Here is a 24,004-nt window from a genome sequence, read left to right on the forward strand (position 1 = left end):
TGATGAAAAAAGAGTTCTCGCAAGTTGCCGTGGATACTCCAAATGTTTAATCCCAGTTTCAATGCCATCATCACAGTAGGCGTTGCTGTTAGAGGCCCGGAGTTTGTTTCCAAAATACTCTGTAGTCCATTTTTCTTTTCCAGATCGGGCGATTTCAGTCTGTAGAAACTGGCATCTGCCAGTAAACTCAGCCTCCACCAAGTCCAGCAGTGGTTTCACCTTTTCCACATCCATAAAGGTTTCATTCTCTGGGTGCAAGGCACACAGGGCCTCAACAAGTTGGCTCTTTCATTCGTTAAATCTCGCTGACATTTCTCCCAGTACAGCATCCAGAGTGCTGAAAAACAATCTTTTGCACTCCCTCTCATGATCCTCTTCTTGCTGGCCCATTGTTGTTTCGACCACATATTCTTTCAGATTACTACTCACTACTCTTTGTTGCTTGGAGTGGGGGTGTCCGTGTGCTTGTATTTCTCCCATAACTCATCAAACTCGCGTAGCAGTTTTTCCACACAATTGGCCTTGGCCTCTGGAGCAGATTACTCTCCCTCCCCGCCACTTTGATCTGATGCTGCCGGTGTGCCCTGGCCAATTTCTAATATCCATCATGCTGTCAGCTACTTACCTAACTGTTATCATTAGCTAAATTCTGTCCAGCTGCACGTTGAAACGGTTTATTATTATGATTTTTTTTTTTACGTAGTACGTAACTTTGAAAGTAAACTTAAAACGGTCAAATTGACCCCACCATTCTACTGTGAAGGCCAATTGTTTTTTTTTCAACTGGTAGGATGTGTATGACGTTCGTATGCTGCATGCAAGGCAGTTGCATGAATGAAGCATACACAACAAATCGGTTGGGCATGACGGAGGGGGCAGATTGTGGGACAGAATAGGGATACACAGAACTGAGGGGGCATTGCCCCCTTTTGCCTCTTCGTGGCGCCGGGCCTGGATGGGTGACCGGTACACCAGTGCACGCAGAGACATAAAAGTGATATCCACAAGTTCTTTAGGGAAGTAGCGAGTTCTTTAGTGCTAGTAACCAAAAGGACGCTGGTTCGAATACCCAAGCCGGCAAGGCGAATCGATGTGTCATATTTTCGGCTATCTGGTATTAGTACATAAACCTAAATGTAGGGTTTAACTGTACGCATGCAAAATAGCCTATTCATCCAAATAATGCTTTTGGCTGATAACATTAACACCAATCCACAGAGGTAAAAAGGACATTGTCGAAGTTGAATTCAATAAGATAAAAGCTGCAAAAGGAGAGTTGAAAATAAAGAGGGGGAGGGTGGGGTGGGGGGGGGGGGCAGAAAAGTAATGTTTGGGAAAGATGGTAAACGAGGATGATAGCAGTGCCGGCGATGTCACGTGACGATTGTGAGGCGCTACACAAGTTCAACAGTCAAAAGATGGAACTTCAAATGGCATATCAAGGCAGCTGTACGGAAACTGAAACGTGGACACTGTAGATCTATAACCGCTCACATAGACTTAATAATAAGCATTTCTTGCAGTAAAATTATACACCCAATGTAGGGAAACAGGAGTGAATAAACATTTATTTATATCTGCATCTTGAGAGAACGCAATGCTCAGATACAATCTATTTAGGTGCTGTCTTCATCATAAAAGCTAATAGTATTTTAACCACATAAAATATTCATCAAAGCCGAACTGCAATCTTATCAGAGACCCTTTGGGTCCTTTTCACAGTTTTCTTTTTCCTTACAACCGGTCAAACTGATGTCATTTGGAAATTCTGCAGAAAATCTTTCACATTTTTTGCTGTTGCGTTTTTGTATTTGTAAATGTCTTTAGGGGGACTGGGGAGAAAGATAACATAAAAAAGCATTACCGATGTCAACTAGATTGAAGCATTCCTTCTATCGATCTATTACACTATTCTGTTGAGAAAGGATTTATTTAGTCGTCTAGGGCAACATATAATGACAAAAGAGAAGATGCATGTATCTAATTATATTGACTAACAAATGCCCTACCAAAATGTCAGAAATTATAAGCAGAAACATATCTAAATCAGGTTAAAAAAATGTATCCTTTAGCCCCTGTCAAAAAAATCGCTCTGCCATATTTGACTGCCAATATCTGCGGGTTAGGGTTGGGTGCCTTAGATTTTCACTTTATCACATATAGTCGGGCGGTGGCGGATGGGTTATATACAATTGCATGCTGGTGAGGGTGAAGAAAGAGCTGACCCAAGGACCACTTGTAGTGGACACCGGTACACAGTCTTCACTCCCTGCCTGCCGAACACTGTTTTCCCACAGTTCTGTTAACGTTACCACAGCATGTAGTAACCACAGCATGTAGTAACCACAGCAGGTAGTAGTAACCACAGCAGGTAGTAGTAACCACAGCAGGTAGTAGTAACCACAGCAGGTAGTAGTAACCACAGCAGGTAGTAGTAACCGCAGCAGGTAGTAGTAACCACAGCATATAATAACCACAGCATGTAGTAACCACAGCATGTAGTAACTACAGCAGGTAGTAGTAACCACAGCAGGTAGTAGTAACCACAGCAGGTAGTAGTAACCACAGCAGGTAGTAGTAACCACAGCATGTAGTAACCACAGCATGTGATGGTAACCACAGCAGGTAGTAGTAACCACAGCATGTGATAGTAACGGCAGCATGTGATAGTAACGGCAGCATGTGATAGTAACGGCAGCATGTGATAGTAACGGCAGCATGTGATAGTAACGGCAGCATGTGATAGTAACGGCAGCATGTGATAGGAACGGCAGCATGTAGTAGTAACGGCAGCATGTGATAGTAACGGCAGTAGGGGTGTTAAACCCGGTGTCCTGGCTAAATTCCCAATCTGGCCCTCGAACCATCATGGTCACCTAATAATCTCCAGTTTACAATTGGCTCATTCATGCCCCTCCTCTCCCCTGTAACTATTCCCCAGGTCGTTGCTGCAAATGAGAACGTGTTCTCAGTCAATTTACCTGGTAAAATTACGGATAAATAAATATATATATTTTTTAAATGGTGATAGTAACGGCAGCATGTGATAGTAACCGCGGTCTGCAGATGGACCCTACTCGTCTAGTGAGATGTTCTATAACACACTGGAATTTATCCTTAAAATGATCCCTGCCATAGGAAATCATTATGTGAAATCTCTATTTCCCTTCCTATGTGGAAAATCCCACCCCCCGAAACCAGTCCTTTTTACTTTCTGCAGGGAATTCAGAGAGTTTACTTGAAATAACTGGAGCTTGTCTCCAAATGAGACAATGCAACGTATAAACATGGGGAAAACCCTAATGTTCCGTGATACTTTGAATGTGCCAGAACGAAAGTGAAAGCTGCGAATGTAGGGCAGAGGGTGGGGGAATATGGTACAAACACATGTTTTACTAGTAGCCTGTAACCTTAAAATCATAGCCTTTTACATTGAAATAATACTTCTCCCACAGTCTCCCTCTGTATATGTGTTGCACAAGGCTGCTACCAAGACATTAAAACCCTGGCATGTAGAAGAGCCTTCTATCTAAACAGTAGCTGTACAGAATAATACATTTCAATAAAATGATAACCTTCCTGGGGCTAATAACACTGCTGTATAGTAGCAAGGTAGGACTGGCATGTGGAGTGTGACCCGGCTGTCGTCGTCGATGATGATGATAGATAGAGAGAGAACTTATCCATAGGACCTCAAACGACCAGTCTTCCTGATAGGTGTCTCTGTGACCCCCCCGAGCTTATCTTCATCCCTGGATGACTTGACATCAGTTCATTAACTAATATAAAGACGATATGTGGTTCCAAAACTAAAGGACGAGCCCCATATGAAAATGGGGTCGTGGGAGAATTTCCAAAATCCTGAACAAACAAAAAACTATATTATAATAGTGTCTTTGTATCTCAAAATCGTTGTAATATGGTTAACTTTAAAAATCTAAATGAAGATGATTCAAATTAAAACGATAAAATACAACAGGGAAAAGGCCGCTGTCACGCCCTGACCTTAGTTATCAACCAACCTAAAGCTGTTAATGTAACGTTACCTAGTAAGCTAACGTATCTACAGTTGAAGTCGGAAATGTACATTCACCTTAGCCAACTACATTTAAACTCAGTTTTTCACAATTCCTGACATTTTATCCTAGTAAAAATTCCCTGTCTTAGGTCAATTAGGATCACCACTTTATTTTAAGAATGTGAAATGTCAGAATAATATTAGAGAGAATGATTTATTTGAGCTTTTATTTCTTTCATCAAATTCCCAGTGGGTCAGAAGTTTACATACACTCAATTAGTATTTGGTAGTATTGCCTTTAAATTGTTTAACTTGGGTCAAATGTTTTGGGTAGCCTTCCACAAGCTTCCCACAATAAGTTGGGTGAATTTTGGCCCATTCCTCCTGACAGAGCTGATGTAACTGAGTCAGGTTTATAGGTCTACTTGCTCGCACACGCTTTTTCAGTTCTGCCCACAAATTTTCTATGGGCTTGAGGTCAGGGCTTTGTGATGGCCACTCCAATACCTTGACTTTGTTGTCCTTAAGCCATTTTGCCACAACTTCGGAAGTATGCTTGGGGTCATTGTCCATTTGGAAGACCCATTTGCAACCAAGCTTTAACTTCCTGACTGATGTCTTGTGGTGTTGCTTCAATATATCCACATCATTTTCCTCCCTCATGAAAGCCATCTATTTTGTGAAGAGCACCAGTCCCTCCTGCAGCAAAGCACCCTCACAACATGATGCTGCCACCCCTGTGCTTCACGGTTGGGATGGTGTTCTTCGGGTTGCAAGCCTCCCCCTTTTTTCTCCAAACACAATGATGGTCATTATGGCTAAACAGTTATTTTTTTGTTTCATCAGACCAGAGGACATTTCTCAAAAAAGTATGATCCCATGTGCAGTTGCAAACCGTAGTCTGGCTTTTTTATGGAGGTTGTGGAGCAGTGGCTTCTTCCTTGCTGAGCGGCCTTTCAGGTTATGTCAATATAGGACTCATTTTACTGTGGATATAGATACTTTTGTACCTGTTTCCTCTAGCATCTTCACAAGGGCCTTTGCTGTTGTTCTGGGTTTGATTTGCACTTTTCGCATAAAAGTATGTTCATCTCTAGGAGACAGAACGTGTCTCCTTCCTGAGCGGTATGACGGCTGCGTGGTCCCATGGTGTTTATACTTGCGTACTATTGTTTGTACAGATGAACGTGATACCTTCAGGCATTTGGAAATTGCTCCCAAGGATGAACCAGACTTGTGGAGGTCTTCACTGATTTCTTTTGATTTTCCCATGATGTCAATCAAAGAGGCACTGAGTTTGAAGGTAGGCCTTGAAATACATCCACAGGTACACCTCCAATTGACTCAAATGATGTCAATTAGCCTATCAGAAGCTTCTAAAGCCATGACTTCATTATCTGGAATTTTCCAAGTTGTTTAAATGCACAGTCAATTTAGTGTATGTAAAATTCTGATCCACTGGAATTGTGTTAGTGAATTATAAGTGAAATAATCTGTCTGTAAACAATTGTTGGAAAAATTACTTGTGTCATGCACAAAGTAGATGTCCTAACCCACTTACCAAAACTATAGTTTATTAACAAGAAATTTGTGGAGTGGTTGAAAAACAAGTTTTAACGACTCCAACCTAAGTGTGTGTAAACTTCCGACTTCAATTGTAGCTAGCACTCCTGTCAGGTAGCTAGCAACAATTACCCATAGCTGGCTAGCTAGTTTTATAGTTTGGTCATTTATTCCAATAAATTTCAGTTGCAAAAAAATTGTTAATGAATCTAGCAACGTTTTATAGGCTCCTCACCACGAGACGAAGCCAAATTGCCAATGCAAAAATCAATGTGTATATATATATTTTTTTTTAAAGCGAGCTGGCTTCATACTTTTCTGACATGCTGAAAATGCAGCCTTTTTTAAATTAAAATGTACGCTTCGCAGGCACCAGTTTGACATATAACTACAGTTTGCATTGAATTGTAGGTCATATCAACCCCGCAAGTGACCAAAATTGTTCACTCGCCGAGAGGACAAAGTTAGTAAATTTGACCACTTAAGATGCCAATCAAACTGCATCCGATTTCTATGGGGATTTTCGGAGGGAAATTGGCTTGGGCAAGGGTTCAGGACTGCAGGCCTCGCCTATGAGACAAGGGCGCATGGAATAATGGGCTACAAAACTTCTAAGGGGAGTCTGCAACGGGAACCCCCCCAATAAAATGACACGTATAAATATCAACATGGGCCAAGGACAGAAGGCAATGTCTCTCAACGTTTCTTCAAGAGAAGAACTAATTTAGCTGTAATTTATCAAAACAGATCATGACTGCGTTCGCGCTTTGGATAGTATTGCTGCCTACTGCAGGTAAGAACTTAACATTTTTCCTAAAATGCTGCAGTTAAGTTTTATATAAGGTCAAATATGTTTAATTTTGACAAATTATTATCTCTTTTAAAGCGTCGAAATTTGTCCTAAACCTCACACCGAAGCATCCCATGGCTCGAGTCGGCGACAGTCTGGTCCTGACGTGCAAAGCCAGTGGTTGCGCTGAAGCCGTCACGTTCACCTGGTCTTCATTGATTGACCGGTCACTCTACGGTAAAACGGAGACCAACGGGACAGTGTCCCTGCAAATATTTAACCCGTTGGAAATTCATCACATTAACACGGTCGTCTGTAAGGCCACATGCAGAACCAAAGGAGAAGATACACAAAACGCGCAAACGTCTACTAAGGTGAACGTCTACGGTAAGTTTTGTGCGTCTTTGTTTATTGTAGGCTTTTATAGTAGAACGTCTTCATGAACAGTAGCTTTTTGTTTATTGTAGGCTTTTATAGTAGAACGTCTTCATGAACAGTAGCTTTTTGTTTATTGTAGGCTTTTATAGTAGAACGTCTTCATGAACAGTAGCTTTTTGTTTATTGTAGGCTTTTATAGTAGAACGGCTTCATTAGCAGTAGTTTATAACGTCTTCAGATCATGCGCAATTGCTTTGAAGTTTATAATATTAAATTAATCCACTAATATACACACTCTCGGGTTCCTCCCAAATAAAACAACATTCCAATTCATCTAAAGTGTTTTAAGCAGGGCTACTGTATGTCGATAGGCATCCAACCTACTGTATGTAGACTATAAGTGGCGTGGATTCATGGGGGCCAAGGGAAGCCAGGATTCCTCGACAAATGTATCTTTGGTCTCTTTGTGTTTTAATAATTGTCCTTCAATTCGCAAGGGGCTGAATGTATCTCACAGGAGAAAGCATCCGAGCGAGCGAAACAGGGGTACTCCCTCTCTGTGTATAGGCCATGTATCTGATGCTGTCTGGTCATAAAGAGTATGACATTGTTGCCGCCCGTAGCATTGGATGCAAGGGAAGCCAGAGAGCATTTTGGGCTCCTTCGAAAATAAAAAGAATAAAAACATTTGCCAATAAGCGTTGAGCTAAACTGTGAATGGTCCTGGAAGCGTAAAACAAAGTGTAAATGGAAGCCTGCTTGGATTTGGCGTCTCCTATCAAATCGCTTTGAGAGCATAATTTACATCATTAACAGAAACAACTTGAATTGTTGCATCTCGTTGTGTTGTTGTCCTCCTGTGTCGAGCTAGCTAAAACGGTCCCTTTCCTAAATTAGCCATGGATGGAGATAGGGATTTGGACTTGTGGTTTTACTTAATTCTATGTACTGTACAATGATCATAAAGGCGATTCTGATGTTGAAATTTTGAAGTTGAAATGGTCTTGGAATAGGGAGGCAGCTCCTGCGGTAACTCTACGTGGTTCCGATGGGAGAATTATGCTGTCCAGGTACATCACCCAATTTAATTATATTACTCTGTCTGCAAACCAGAATGTGTAAGATCCTGGTAGAATGAAATAGACGGAGGCCCAGCGAAATGGTCAAAAAGGTTTATTCACGGAACGTTCTGAATTCAAGAATACAAATCGATTCATTTTATACTGACTTCTCACGCCCACACATACACACAAACGTAAGCACACACATGTCCTCAAATCAAATCAACATTTATTTGTCACATACACATGGTTAGCAGATGTTAATGCGAGTGTAGCGAAATGCTTGTGCTTCTATTTTTGACAATGCAGTAATAACCAACAAGTAATCTAACTAACAATTCCAAAACTACTGTCTTAAACACAGTGTAAGGGGATAAAGAATATGTACATAAAGATATATGAATGAGTGATGGTACAGAGAAGCATAGGCAAGATACAGTAGATGGTATCGAGTACAGTATATACATATGAGATGAGTATGTAAACAAAGTGGCATAGTTAAAGTGGCTAGTGATACATGTATTACATAAGGATGCAGTAGATGATATAGAGTACAGTATATACTTATACATATGAGATGAATAATGTAGGGTATGTAAACATTATATTAGGTAGCATTGTTTTGTAACGTCGTTCTTCGTTTGTCGAAAGAAAGTCGGACCGAAATGCAGCGTGGTGGTTACTCATGTCTTTAATGAATGAATCGCGGTACATGAAATAACTGATACAAATACAAAAACAACAAAACAGAACGTGAAACCTAATTACAGCCTATCTGGTGAAACTACACAGAGACAGGAACAATCACCCACGAAACACACAGTGAAACCCAGGCTACCTAAATACGGTTCCCCATCAGAGACAACAAGAATCACCTGACTCTGATTGAGAACCGCCTCAGGCAGCCAAACCTAAACTAAACACACCCCTAATAAACTACAATCCCAATGCCTACAAAAACCCCAATACGACAACACAATAACATAAACCCATGTCACACCCTGGCCTGACCAACTAATTAACTAAAACACAAAATACTAAGACCAAGGCGTGACATGTTTAAAGTGGCTAGTGATATATTTTACATCATTTCCCATCAATTCCCATTATTAAAGTGGCTGGAGTTGAGTCAGTGTGTTGGCAGCAGCCACTCAATGTTAGTGGTTGCTGTTTAACAGTCTGATGGCCTTGAGATAGAAGCTGTTTTTCAGTCTCTCGGTCCCAGCTTTGATGCACCTGTACTGACCTCGCCTTCTGGATGATAGCGGGGTGAACAGGCAGTGGCTCGGGTGGTTGATGTCCTTGATGATCTTTATGGCCTTCCTGTAACATCGGGTGGTGTAAGTGTCCTGGAGGGCAGGTAGTTGGCCCCGGGTGATGCGTTGTGCAGACCTCACTACCCTCTGGAGAGCCTTACGGTTGTGGGCGGAGCAGTTGCCGTACCAGGCGGTGATACAGCCCGCCAGGATGCTCTCGATTGTGCATCTGTAGAAGTTTGTGAGTGCTTTTGGTGACAAGCCAAATTTCTTCAGCCTCCTGAGGTTGAAGAGGCGCTGCTGCGCCTTCTTCACGATGCTGTCTGTGTGAGTGGACCAATTCAGTTTGTCTGTGATGTGTATGTCGAGGAACTTAAAACTTACTACCCTCTCCACTACTGTTCCATCGATGTGGATAGGGGAGTGTTCCCTCTGCTGTTTCCTGAAGTCCACAATCATCTCCTTAGTTTTGTTGACGTTGAGTGTGAGGTTATTTTCCTGACATCACACTCCGAGGGCCCTCACCTCCTCCCTGTAGGCCGTCTCGTCGTTGTTGGTAATCAAGCCTACCACTGTTGTGTCGTCCGCAAACTTGATGATTGAGTTGGAGGTGTGCGTGGCCACGCAGTCGTGGGTGAACAGGGAGTACAGGAGAGGGCTCAGAACGCACCCTTGTGGGGCCCCAGTGTTGAGGATCAGCGGGGTGGAGATGTTGTTGCCTACCCTCACCACCTGGGGGCGGCCCGTCAGGAAGTCCAGTACCCAGTTGCACAGGGAGGGGTCGAGACCCAGGGTCCCGAGCTTGATGACGAGCTTGGAGGGTACTATGGTGTTAAATGCCGAGCTGTAGTCGAGGAACAGCATTCTCACATAGGTATTCCTCTTGTCCAGATGGGTTAGGGCAGTGTGCAGTGTGGTTGAGATTGCATCGTCTGTGGACCTATTTGGGCGGTAAGCAAATTGGAGTGGGTCTAGGGTGTCAGGTAGGGTGGAGGTGATATGGTCCTTGACTAGTCTCTCAAAGCACTTCATGATGACGGAAGTGAGTGGTACGGGGCGGTAGTCGTTTAGCTCAGTTACCTTAGCTTTCTTGGGAACAGGAACAATGGTGGCCCTCTTGAAGCATATGGGAACAGCAGACTGGTATAGGGATTGATTGAATATGTCCGTAAACACACCAGCCAGCTGGTCTGCGCATGCTCTGAGGGCGCGGCTGGGGATGCCGTCTGGTCCTGCAGCCTTGCGAGGGTTAACACGTTTAAATGTTTTACTCACCTCGGCTGCAGTGAAGGAGAGTCCGCATGTTGTCGTTGCAGGCCGTGTCAGTGTATTGTCCTCAAAGCGGGCAAAAAAGTTATTTAGTCTGCTGGGAGCAAGACATCCTGGTCCGTGACTGGGCTGGTTTTCTTTTTGTAGTCCGTGATTGACTGTAGACCCTGCCATATACCTCTTGTTTCTGAGCCGTTGAATTGCAACACACCCACTGTCTATCTCACTTCCCAGCCGACAGAGATAGTGACTTTGTCCTTGAGACGTACTCCCCGTTCTCTCCCAAATCTCTAGTCAGGTCGGCACCAAGCTCAGACAGTCTGTGTTTAAAATACCATAAAGACATATTGTTTTACCCTAATTCTGACTAGGACTACACATTCATTGATTATGATTTCATACATTCTTATCAATTCCATTCAATTATATGTTTCAGGGCGGAATATTATAATCATTCAATTAACAGACAATTCTCACCTATCAAATTCTAAATCAATAGTTGTTTAGTGGTCCAAAAATGTCAGAAACATTGACTTGCTTCACCGGACAGAGGCTGCTATCCGGTTTTGTAATAAAACAAAGGTGTGGTTGAATTTATTCTTCCACTGTGTCTTCTTATTGCCTCTTTACCCGTGTAACGCTACTGATACCTATATGAAATGGGCCTGACAGATCAAGATGGACTTGATCATTTGATTAAAACATGTATGAATGAATTGATAAATAAATAGCTAAATTAATTGTTACAGTAGTGGGTTAAAATGCAACTTGGACACAAGTTAGTTTGTCTGTAGCTGTATAGATCTTCTCATTGGCTACTATCTGTAGGTCTTATTGCAAATTACTGCTACAAAACATTGGGTTGTAGCATTCCAGAAGACAATGTGTTTTGATTAACCATTAATTGATTTGTCATTGACAGCCTTACCAAAGGATCCCACCATATCAAGAAGTGACCTTTTGACTGAGGGTCAGGAGAGTAACCTCACCTGTACAGTTCCAGATGTGTACCCAGCTAAACGTCTAATCATTGAGTGGCTACTGGGAGATGAAGTTCTCCTCAAACAAGATGAACATCTGGAAGTCCAGACTGTCACCTCAGTGTTGAAATACAGACCGACAGCCCAGAACAATGGACAGAATGTTACCTGCAGAGCCACGCTGGACATTGGGATTGACAAGAGAACCAGAGAGACTGTCGCATCAATGACCGTTCAATGTAAATACATATCTGTCAAGAGTTGTTCAATCATTCTCATCGGACAATGTTTCAAAATACAGTTTTGGGTACAAGTTAAAGAAGCTATACAGAACGTATGCCTCTGGGGTGCTCTTGAGACAAAAGGGGTCTCCTAATATTGTATTTTTATTTAACCAGGCAAGACAGTTAAGAACAAATTCTTATTTCCAATGACAGCCTAGGAACAGTGGGTTAACTGCCTTGTTCAGGGGCAGAATGACAGATTTTTACCTTGTCAGCTCAGGGATTTGATCTAGCAACCTTTTGGTTTCTGGCCCAATGCTCTAACCACTAGGCTGCCTGCCGTCCTCAGAACGGACAGAAATATTCTCCAGAAATTACCTCATTGGACAGAAAGGAGCATACCCATGAGCAAAATAATACATTCTTTGCATAAAACTAAGGGTTTGTTTAATATTATGTAATAGGTATATCAACCATACAGCCGTCATTTGACATGAGCAATTAGCAACTAATCATAATGTGTATCTAACAACCATTATTTTCCCCAATGTAGATTCCCCCAGAAATATCACTATCTCAGAGAACACTCAGGTGAAAATCGGAGACAGTTTTACACTGACGTGTCGTGCTGAGGGGAACCCTGAACCTACAGTGTTGTGGAGAAAACTGGACCAAGATGGCCGCTCAGTCGTGGCAGGAGAGGGTGCGACCCTATTGGTGGAAGAAGCGTCATGGTCCCACGGTGGAGAGTATGAATGTGTGGCCCACAACGTCGTAGGAAACCTTACAGCTCACATGACTGTTAATGTTCAAGGTGAGTCAAATAAAAGCAAACTATATCTGCTTGTGATTTGTAGTTATAAAAAGGTATATCCCATTGCGATCCCATTTCCAGTTGACAAATACTGACTGTAAGACACAGAATAGCCAAGTAGGATTATAATTCAATAGGACAAAAAAGCGTGCTTAATATTGTGTCAGCGTTGGAACCATGTAGTTAATTTTACTTTGTGAAATACCTTATTAACATAGTTTACCATAATTATTATTCCCCTTTTATGTTGACATTTTCCTATTTATATAACATTATTGATTTTTTTTATTGATTTTTTTTACCTTTATTTAACCAGGCAAGTCAGTTAAGAACAAAAATATGATTATGTTACTCATTGCCCCTGGCAGGTCCTCCAGAGAAGCCTGTTCTTTACCTGAGCCCATCTGGTAAGCTGAAAGCGGGGGACAGTGTGACCATTACCTGCCAATCAGAGAGTGGGCCGCAGGGGCGTGTGGCGTTACGTCAGTTGTCCGGCACTCAGGGGGCGGAGCTACAGTCCAACCAGGGCCACACCTCCATCACTGTCCAATCGCTGACAGCTAGAGACTCGGGACTGTACGAATGTCAGGCTACCAATCCCTATGGGAAACAAACATCTTCCATTAACATCACAGTCTTCGATGAGCTTTATACAGAGACCCAGAGAACCACAGCGACTGTCGCATCAATGACTGTTCAATGTAAGTACATTTCTGTCAAGAGTTGTTCAATCATTCTCATTAGACAATGTTTCAAATACAATTTGGGTACAAGTTAATGAGGCTATACATTACTTTTGCCTCTGGGGTGCTCGAGATAAAAGGGGTCCCATAAATGGACAGAAATATTGTCCAGAAATTACCTCATTGGACAAAAAGGAGCACATTGTTTGCCTAAAACTAAAGGTTTGTTTCATATTATGTCATAGGTATATGAACTATACAGCAAACAAGCCAATATTTCATGTAAACCATTTGCAACTTAACTTCCATAATGTATATCTAACAGCCATTATTTTCCCCAATATAGATTCCCCCAGAAATATCACTATCTCAGAGAACACTCAGGTGAAAATCGGAGACAGTTTTACACTGACGTGTCGTGCTGAGGGGAACCCTGAACCTACAGTGTTGTGGAGAAAACTGGACCAAGATGGCCGCTCAGTCGTGGCAGGAGAGGGTGCGACCCTATTGGTGGAAGAAGCGTCATGGTCCCACGGTGGAGAGTATGAATGTGTGGCCCACAACGTCGTAGGAAACCTTACAGCTCACATGACTGTTAATGTTCAAGGTGAGTCAAATAAAAGCAAACTATATCTGCTTGTGATTTGTAGTTATAAAAAGGTATATCCCATTGCGATCCCATTTCCAGTTGACAAATACTGACTGTAAGACACAGAATAGCCAAGTAGGATTATAATTCAATAGGACAAAAAAGCGTGCTTAATATTGTGTCAGCGTTGGAACCATGTAGTTAATTTTACTTTGTGAAATACCTTATTAACATAGTTTACCATAATTATTATTCCCCTTTTATGTTGACATTTTCCTATTTATATAACATTATTGATTTTTTTTACCTTTATTTAACCAGGCAAGTCAGTTAAGAACAAAAATATGATTATGTTACTCATTGCCCCTGGCAGGTCCTCCAGAGAAGCCTGTTCTTTACCTGAGCCCATCTGGTGAGCTGAAAGCGGGGGACAGTGTGACCATTACCTGCCAATCAGAGAGTGGGCCGCAGGGGCGTGTGGCGTTACGTCAGTTGTCCGGCACTCAGGGGGCGGAGCTACAGTCCAACCAGGGCCACACCTCCATCACTGTCCAATCGCTGACAGCTAGAGACTCGGGACTGTACGAATGTCAGGCTACCAATCCCTATGGGAAACAAACATCTTCCATTAACATCACAGTCTTCGATGAGCTTTATACAGAGACCCAGAGAACCACAGCGACTGTCGCATCAATGACTGTTCAATGTAAGTACATTTCTGTCAAGAGTTGTTCAATCATTCTCATTAGACAATGTTTCAAATACAATTTGGGTACAAGTTAATGAGGCTATACATTACTTTTGCCTCTGGGGTGCTCGAGATAAAAGGGGTCCCATAAATGGACAGAAATATTGTCCAGAAATTACCTCATTGGACAAAAAGGAGCACATTGTTTGCCTAAAACTAAAGGTTTGTTTCATATTATGTCATAGGTATATGAACTATACAGCAAACAAGCCAATATTTCATGTAAACCATTTGCAACTTAACTTCCATAATGTATATCTAACAGCCATTATTTTCCCCAATATAGATTCCCCCAGAAATATCACTATCTCAGAGAACACTCAGGTGAAAATCGGAGACAGTTTTACACTGACGTGTCGTGCTGAGGGGAACCCTGAACCTACAGTGTTGTGGAGAAAACTGGACCAAGATGGCCGCTCAGTCGTGGCAGGAGAGGGTGCGACCCTATTGGTGGAAGAAGCGTCATGGTCCCACGGTGGAGAGTATGAATGTGTGGCCCACAACGTCGTAGGAAACCTTACAGCTCACATGACTGTTAATGTTCAAGGTGAGTCAAATAAAAGCAAACTATATCAGCTTGTGGTTTGTAGTTATAAAAAGGTATATCCCATTGCGATCCCATTTCCAGTTGACAAATACTGACTGTAAGACACAGAATAGCCAAGTAAGATTATAATTCAATAGGACAAAAAAGCGTGCTTAATATTGTGTCAGCGTTGGCACCAGCGACAGTTGCTTCAATGAGTTTACCATTGCTCATGTAAGTACACAAGGCATTCCTAGTGGGAAAAACTGGTTGCAATGTCATTGAAACACATCAACCTTTATTTGTCACATGATACTTTACCGTGAAATGCTTACTTACAAGCCCTCAACCAACAACGCAGTTCAAGATCTAGAGTTAAAGTATTTACTAAATAAACTAAAGAAAAAACAAATATGTAAAATGTTTTAACTGGTTGTAAAAAGGATGTTTTCGTCTTTTTAGCTGCAAAGTGAAAAATATGTCTCAATCAATTTAATTTAGCAGACACACTTATCCAGAGTGACTTACAGTTAGTTAGTGCATTCATCTGTCATGGTGAGGTGGGACAACCACATCTCAGTCATAGCTAGGTGGGACAACCACATCTCTCAGTCATAGGTAGGTGGGACAACCACATCTCTCAGTCATAGCGAGGTGGGACAACCACGTCTCAGTCATAGCGAGGTGGGACAACCACGTCTCAGTCATAGCGAGGTGGGACAACCACATCTCAGTCATAGCGAGGTGGGACAACCACGTCTCAGTCATAGTGAGGTGGAACAACCACATCTCTCAGTCATAGTGAGGTGGGACAACCACATTTCAGTCATAGCTAGGTGGGACAACCACATCTCTCAGTCATATCGAGGTGGGACAACCACATCTGTCAGTCATAGTGAGGTGAGACAACCACATCTCTCAGTCATAGTGAGCACATCAATAAAGAAGTTAGCAGCAAAGTCAGTGCTAGTAGTAAAATAGTTATATTCTGGTTATCACCAGTCTGACCAGATAACAACCAGAATGTTTCCATGACGTCTTGATGTCATGAAGTGTAGGTCAAACTGGTTGTAATGTGATATGACGTCTTTTCAACCATATAATCAGTTTACAAATAGCATACGACGTCACGTGCCAAATATTTTCATGTCAACCTAGAGGCTGTGTGTATAGGGAACATACGGCAATCCTTCATTTCAATTTGCTACCTTCCCCCCCCCCCCCGAAGCGCCGCCCACAAACCTGTCTGTGGAGGTGTTCCCGTCTGCTGAGTTTGAGAAGGGGCAGAACGTGACCATCTGGAGCTGGGCTGTGGGCGTTCCCACCCCCTCCGCCACCCTGGTGAGGCTGCGGGATGGGGTGGAGCTGCACTCCTCTGACGGAACCTTCCACCTGGTCCACCTGGGCCCGGAGCACGCTGGGCTCTACCTGCTCAATGTCACCAATGTAGTGGGACACCAGAGCCTCAGCTTCAGCCTCAGCGTCAGCATCCAGGGTGAGACCACTGAGAGATACTGGGTATTCGAACTAGCAACCTTTCCGTTACTGTCCTAACGCCTTAACCACTAGGCTATACACACATACAAAGGCATCTGAGTGTACACCAAGACTCGGGCATTGCAACAAATCTCAAGCTCCTACACACGGACCAAAAATAGAAACGCAACATACAACAAAATCTGTCAATTGAAATAAATTCATTATGCCCTAATCTATGGATTTCACAGATATGCATCTGTTGATCATAGATACTGTAAAAATGGGCATAAAAATGGACCTCAGGATCTCATCACGGTACAGTGCCTTGCGAAAGTATTCGGCCCCCTTGAACTTTGCGACCTTTTCCACATTTCAGGCTTCAAACATAAAGATATAAAACTGTATTTTTTTGTGAAGAATCAACAAAAAGTGGGACACAATCATGAAGTGGAACGACATTTATTGGATATTTCAAACTTTTTTAACAAATCAAAAACTGAAAAATTGGGCGTGCAAAATGTTTGAGCAGACACATGCACATTTATGGCCTGCTGGAGGTCATTTTGCAGGGCTCTGGCGGTGCTCCTCCTTGCACAAAGGCGGAGGTAGCGGTCCTGCTGCTGGGTTGTTGCCCTCCTACGGCCTCCTCCACGTCTCCTGATGTACTGGCCTGTCTCCTGGTAGCGTCTCCATGCTCTGGACACTACGCTGACAGACACAGCAAACCTTCTTGCCACAGCTCGCATTGATGTACCATCCTGGATGAGCTGCACTGCCTAAGCCACTTGTGTGGGTTGTAGACTCCGTCTCATGCTACCACTAGAGTGAAAGCACCGCCAGTATTCAAAAGGGACCAAAACATCAGCCAGGAAGCATAGGAACTGAGAAGTGGTCTGTGGTCTCCACCTGCAGAACCACTCCTTTATTGTGGGTGTCTTACTAATTGCCTATCTTTTCCACCTGCTGTCTATTCCATTTACACAACAGCATGTGAAATGTATTGTCAATCAGTGTTGCTTCCTAAGTGGACAGTTTGATTTCACAGAAGTGTGATTGACTTGGAGTTACATTGTGTTGTTTAAGTGTTCCCTTTATTTTTTTTGTGTATGAAAAGAACTAAATTTTAAAAAAAGTATGAAAAAATGGATATGGAGTCTGCTAACTTTAAATCTCATCCCTCCAGATAAATCCGTCAATCCAAAGACGGTCATCATACCTGCAGCGTGCTTCGTTTTCATGACCGCTGCTGCCACGACTCTGGTGCGATTCCTGAAGAGAGCAAAACAGGCAAGTTCATATGAACTTGCAAGGACAGTTTAGACTCCCCCCATGGAGGGAAGAGAGATGGACTCAACATCAGTCTGCAATTGAGCACTGTAACAGTCCACTTCTAGCACAGAGGGGGTGTTTTCCTCAGAGGTGGACAGAGCTGTGCTTTCGGCATGTAAGAGACTGTATTCTTCGTTGCTATTGGTCAAGTGAAGCTCAAACACGCATGCACTGAAATCATGGTCTCGATTCAATCCGTATCTTGGAAGTTGATTGAAATGTAAATGTTTTCCAGTTGAGCCGACAAATGCAGCGGTTACCGTGAATGCAGTCTACGGGAACATTGCCTTTTAAAATTAAATTGCGCTACAGCGATGAACCTTCCGCGATACGGATTGTATTGAGGCCTAATTGTTTGTTTATGCGTGTTCTCTACTGGTGGATGTACAAAGCCATGAATGTAACTGATGATTTGCACAGGTATGACTTCAAGCATCTTGTAATACCTTTAGTCAACCACCAGCCCAGGACATTGCGTCACTGTAGCATCAGACCTTCTTTCACTGGAGTTTATATTATTGTTGTATATAATTTAAAAAAAAAGTGAATGAATATGTTTTGTACAGACTTATTGTAATAAAGATGACAATGAAAAGGTGTACCCTGCCTCCTGTTTGAACAGACACACATGGTGTTACAGGGTTTAGGTAAGAGTTGGAGGGTGCGGAAGAAACAAGGAAACAACAGGCATACCTCCAAAACAAACAAAGACCAAATAGACTTGACTGAGGATATGGCACTCCGTATCAAGGAAACCATCTCAGAATCAAACACCCACGTTCCACAAACTCTTCTGGGAAGTGTGAGACTGATCTTCCAGTTGAGATTGTGTTTGTCGAGAAAAAAATACATAAGTACAATACCATATTTGTCCCAAGGGCTCAGTGAATGGGAGGAGCAATTTGGAGTTCATTGTGCTTACAGACACCAGTCCCAAATTATCCCTGATTGGCTTCCCCTTTAAAAGCTTTCAGCCAAATCTGTGAAAAGACACACACAAAACTGAGGAAATCTTAGGGGGACAAACAGTGAAATCGAAATTATTGCGTTTTCTTTTTGTTCAGTATACATATCATGAAATTAGATGCTTCTGTTATATTTTTTGAGTCATTAAATTGACAAATAAATTAGGCCCTAATCTATGGATTTCACGTGAATGGGCAGGGGCACACTCATGGATGGGCCTGGTAGGGCGTAGGCCCACCCACTGAGGAGCCAGGCCCAGCCAGTCAGGATGAGTTTTTCTCCACAAAAGGGCTTTATTACAGACAGAAATAGTCCTCAGTTTCGTCAACTGTCCGGGTGGCTGGACTCAGACGATCCCACAGGTGAAGAAGTCAGATGTGAAGGTCCTGGGCTGGTGTGGTTACATGTGGTCTGCGTTTTTGAGGTCGGTTGGACGTACTGCCATATTCTCTAAAATGATATTGGAGGCGGCTTATGGTAGAGATTAACATTCAATTATCTGCCAACAGCTCTGGTGGACATCCCTGCAGTCAGCATGCCAATTTCACACTCCCTCAAATCTGTGGCATTGTGTTTCGTGACAAAACGGACCATTTTAGAGTGGTCTTTGTCTCCAACACAAGGTGCACCTGTGTAATGATCATGCTGTTTAATGAGCTTCTTGATATGCCACACCTGTAAGGTGGATGGATTATCTTGGTAAAGGAGAAATGCTCACTAACAGGGAGGTAAACAAATTTGTGCAAAACATTTGAGAAGCTTTTTGTGTGTATGGAACATTTCTGGGATCTTTATTTCAGCTCATAAAACCAACACTATACATAATGTGTTTATATTGTTGCTCAGTGTAGTAGGGAAAGTGTTGTGGGTATTGGGTAATGATGATGTAGCAGGAACAACATGCATCCCACTATCAGTAACACTTCTCGTCTGGGTCTAGAGATTAATAGTCAGGTTGACCTCATCGCCATCCTCGGGTCATAGGTCACATATACGGATCAAAGTAGAGACATATTTCCACCTACAGCCTTAGACCAGATGCCTAATATCCAAATACTTTTACACACGTTGAGTCATGGGATGTTTTTACCCACGTCTTCTCAGGGCACAAACAAGTTAAAAGTGACAAGGACAGTGTTTTTTTTTAAAGGAAACAGCTAAGTAATGCCCTTTTTGTATTGGCTGAGCTCATCTAAGAAGCACTGTGGAGTCTGTGAAGGGGTTTGTTTGTTTTACCGTCTCCAGTGATGGACAAGTGTTGGTTCGCCCCTCTTCACAGTTAATAAGGTATGTCCTCCAGTCAGAAGTAATCAGATGTCTTTGCTGTGACCTGTAGATCTGTGCGTCAGGATGTTTGTGTGTTAGGGTGATTGTGTGTTAGGGTGTTTGTGTGTTAGGGTGATTGTGTGTTAGGGTGATTGTGTGTTAGGGTGATTGTGTGTTAGGGTGTTTGTGTGTTAGGGTGATTGTGTGTTAGGGTGTTTGTGTGTTAGGGTGATTGTGTGTTAGGGTGTTTGTGTGTTAGGGTGATTGTGTGTTAGGGTGATTGTGTGTTAGGGTGATTGTGTGTTAGGGTGATTGTGTGTTAGGGTGATTGTGTGTTAGGGTGATTGTGTGTCAGGATGTTTGTGTGTTAGGGTGATTGTGTGTTAGGGTGATTGTGTGTTAGGGTGATTGTGTGTTAGGGTGATTGTGTGTTAGGGTGATTGTGTATAATATATGTGTAGAGGCATCAGTTCAGATAAAAATTAATACTCATTTGCAAAACCTAACCCGTGTCTTTCATGAGAGGAACATTTATTTTGGGGTCAAAACTGCGATGTTCATCACATAGTCGTTCTGATATTATGATTAAATCTTTCAATACACAATTAACTTCATACAGTGGTTTAGAACTTCCTTCCTCTACTGGATAGAATTCAAACTGGTCATAAACCAACCGGAGAGAGAGGTAGTCTAATCTAGTCTATTACAGGCACATTGTGTCTCTTCCTTTTTGTTCCCAGTAAGTTCCCCTTGAAAATTACAACTTCCCTGCCAATACACACACACTTTTGTAAACCGTGCAATATGGTTGACAAAGATAACATAAAAAGCTGTTTTTCTAAACTGCCCCCTACTGTTAGAAACCAAATGCTATATGTTCTCAAACCGAGGTGACATGAGGAAATAAGAGGGACGATACGGGCTGCATTGTGCAACAGTAATGCAAAGATGGATTCTGAAGTTGGTTGGTTCGTATTCAATCAATAAAAAACAAACTAGAACAGGAAGGGGCTAGTTGGACTTGTCTAATAAGAAAGGCTCATTTTAGTTTTCCATTACAACATGTTTTTCCATGTGTGCCCCAATGACCCTGGTCTATTGGAAGTTCCAGGGAGTGGGTTTGTTATGTTTAAATTTCCTCAGATGTGCCTCATTACAGAGATTAAATGATGATTACAATCTTAAAAGGTCTGAACTAAAATGATGATTTTAGTCCTGGGAATTTCCAGAATGTGTTGAAGTATGGGGCAAAGAGGAAACAAAACGGAACCAGCATTTTGTTTGATTATTCAGCCTGGGATCCATTAGACCAGGTGTTCTTCAACTTATTCAGCCTGGGATCCATTAGACCAGGTGTTCTTCAACTTATTCAGCCTTGGATCCATTAGACCAGGTGTTCTTCAACTTATTCAGCCTTGGATCCATTAGACCAGGTGTTCTTCAACTTATTCAGCCTGGGATCCATTAGACCAGGTGTTCTTCAACTTATTCAGCCTGGGATCCATTAGACCAGGTGTTCTTCAACTTATTCAGCCTTGGATCCATTAGACCAGGTGTTCTTCAACTTATTCAGCCTGGGATCCATTAGACCAGGTGTTCTTCAACTTATTCAGCCTGGGATCCATTAGACCAGGTGTTCTTCAACTTATTCAGCCTGGGATCCATTAGACCAGGTGTTCTTCAACTTATTCAGCCTGGGATCCATTAGACCAGGTGTTCTTCAACTTATTCAGCCTGGGATCCATTAGACCAGGTGTTCTTCAACTTATTCAGCCTTGGATCCATTAGACCAGGTGTTCTTCAACTTATTCAGCCTGGGATCCATTAGACCAGGTGTTCTTCAACTTTTTCAGCCTGGGATCCATTAGACCAGGTGTTCTTCAACTTTTTCAGCCTGGGATCCATTAGACCAGGTGTTCTTCAACTTATTCAGCCTGGGATCCATTAGACCAGGTGTTCTTCAACTTTTTCAGCCTGGGATCCATTAGACCAGGTGTTCTTCAACTTATTCAGCCTGGGATCCATTAGACCAGGTGTTCTTCAACTTTTTCAGCCTGGGATCCATTAGACCAGGTGTTCTTCAACTTATTCAGCCTGGGATCCATTAGACCAGGTGTTCTTCAACTTTTTCAGCCTTGGATCCATTAGACCAGGTGTTCTTCAACTTATTCAGCCTGGGATCCATTAGACCAGGTGTTCTTCAACTTATTCAGCCTGGGATCCATTAGACCAGGTGTTCTTCAACTTATTCAGCCTGGGATCCATTAGACCAGGTGTTCTTCAACTTTTTCAGCCTTGGATCCATTAGACCAGGTGTTCTTCAACTTATTCAGCCTGGGATCCATTAGACCAGGTGTTCTTCAACTTTTTCAGCCTTGGATCCATTAGACCAGGTGTTCTTCAACTTTTTCAGCCTGGGATCCATTAGACCAGGTGTTCTTCAACTTATTCAGCCTTGGATCCATTAGACCAGGTGTTCTTCAACTTATTCAGCCTGGGATCCATTAGACCAGGTGTTCTTCAACTTATTCAGCCTGGGATCCATTAGACCAGGTGTTCTTCAACTTTTTCAGCCTGGGACCCAAATGAGAAATTCTGTGTTTTCCTGGGACCCAAACTTAGGAAAATATGCAACTATACATAAATATCGGTACATTTAATTGCCCTTATGCCTTAAAACAAATGTAATATAGACAAAAACAAATAATGAAATTAAATATCCATATAAATATCTATGAATGTTATTTTCCCCCATTAAAACACTTACATATCTGTATGGGTTGGAACTGTTGCTGTTAAAATACAGTAAATAATTTTCATTCTGAACTGGAATAAACTGATTGATCACATCACACAGATGAATAACAGAACAGCACACGCTGTCCTTTTCTGGTCTATATCTGTGTGAAGTGATCAATCCATTTATTCCAGTTCAGAATAAAAAAATATGTATTGTATTTTAACAGCAACATGTCTATTCTGGTCTCTGTTTTAACAGTGTAACACTGAGGTGATGCTCAGCCTTGAAACTGTTTCTGTACTTGTTTTTGAAGTATGTCAGAGTTGAGAACCCCGACTCACATCAGTATGTGGTGCCAAACTGGACCAGAACATCTACTGCTTTCTCAGTCAGGCAGGAGACAGCTTCCTGCTGCAGATGAACAACCCAGAACTATGTGGGTTTACCTCGAAAAGCATCTTGCTTCAATCAGTTTATTCCAGTTAAGTATAACAATTATTATTGTATTTTAACAGCAACAGTTCCAACCTAGACTAGTTCTCAACAATCATTTCTACAGTAAGATGTACAGTGGGCCTGATCATTTCTACAGTAAGATGTACAGTGGGCCTGATCATTTCTACAGTAAGATGTACAGTGGGCCTGATCGTTTCTACAGTAAGATGTACAGTGGGCCTGATCGTTTCTACAGTAAGATGTACAGTGGGCCTGATCATTTCTACAGTAAGATGTACAGTGGGCCTGATCATTTCTACAGTAAGATGTACAGTGGGCCTGATCATTTCTACAGTAAGATGTACAGTGGGCCTGATCATTTCTACAGTAAGATGTACAGTGGGCCTGATCATTTCTACGGTAAGATGTACAGTGGGCCTGATCATTTCTACAGTAAGATGTACAGTGGGCCTGATCATTTCTACAGTAAGATGTACAGTGGGCCTGATCATTTCTACAGTAAGATGTACAGTGGGCCTGATCATTTCTACAGTAAGATGTACAGTGGGCCTGATCATTTCTACGGTAAGATGTACAGTGGGCCTGATCATTTCTACAGTAAGATGTACAGTGGGCCTGATCATTTCTACAGTAAGATGTACAGTGGGCCTGATCATTGTTCACCTTCATCTGTACTGTTACTTAGGGTTGCACTATCAGTAGCTTGCTTGCTTTAACTAACATTAGCTATTAGCTGTGTACAAAGCCAGGGGATTGTTTGAAAGAGAAACTCACATCTACTATGAGAGTTAGTACTCCCTTATTTCTGCTGATCATCACCTGTTATATAATGACTGTCTTGCTAGTGGATTTATTTTTCCACTGTCGAG

The 24,004-nt window shown here is 42.3% G+C and overlaps 1 protein-coding gene across 2 annotated transcripts; it reads left to right on the forward strand.

The window, feature by feature from the left end:
• Positions 1-6,174: 6,174 nt before the first annotated feature.
• LOC135558400 (vascular cell adhesion protein 1-like) lies at positions 6,175-19,922 on the forward strand. Of its 2 annotated transcripts, XM_064992177.1 has the most exons (10): positions 6,175-6,374; positions 6,468-6,758; positions 11,258-11,554; positions 12,093-12,353; positions 12,722-13,054; positions 13,383-13,643; positions 13,999-14,331; positions 14,660-14,920; positions 16,128-16,394; positions 17,562-19,922. In XM_064992177.1, the coding sequence occupies exons 1-10, from the start codon at positions 6,332-6,334 to the stop codon at positions 17,696-17,698; spliced, it is 2,484 nt and encodes an 827-aa protein (XP_064848249.1). In that variant the 5' UTR covers positions 6,175-6,331; the 3' UTR covers positions 17,699-19,922. The 2 variants fall into 2 exon arrangements, with proteins under 2 accessions (XP_064848249.1, XP_064848250.1); XM_064992178.1 differs by lacking the exon at positions 16,128-16,394 and having other exon boundaries at positions 6,180-6,374; positions 17,562-19,909.
• Positions 19,923-24,004: the final 4,082 nt, after the last annotated feature.

The sequence above is a fragment of the Oncorhynchus masou genome, chromosome 17 (genome assembly GCF_036934945.1).
Source record: "Oncorhynchus masou masou isolate Uvic2021 chromosome 17, UVic_Omas_1.1, whole genome shotgun sequence".
Lineage (NCBI taxonomy): Eukaryota > Metazoa > Chordata > Actinopteri > Salmoniformes > Salmonidae > Oncorhynchus > Oncorhynchus masou.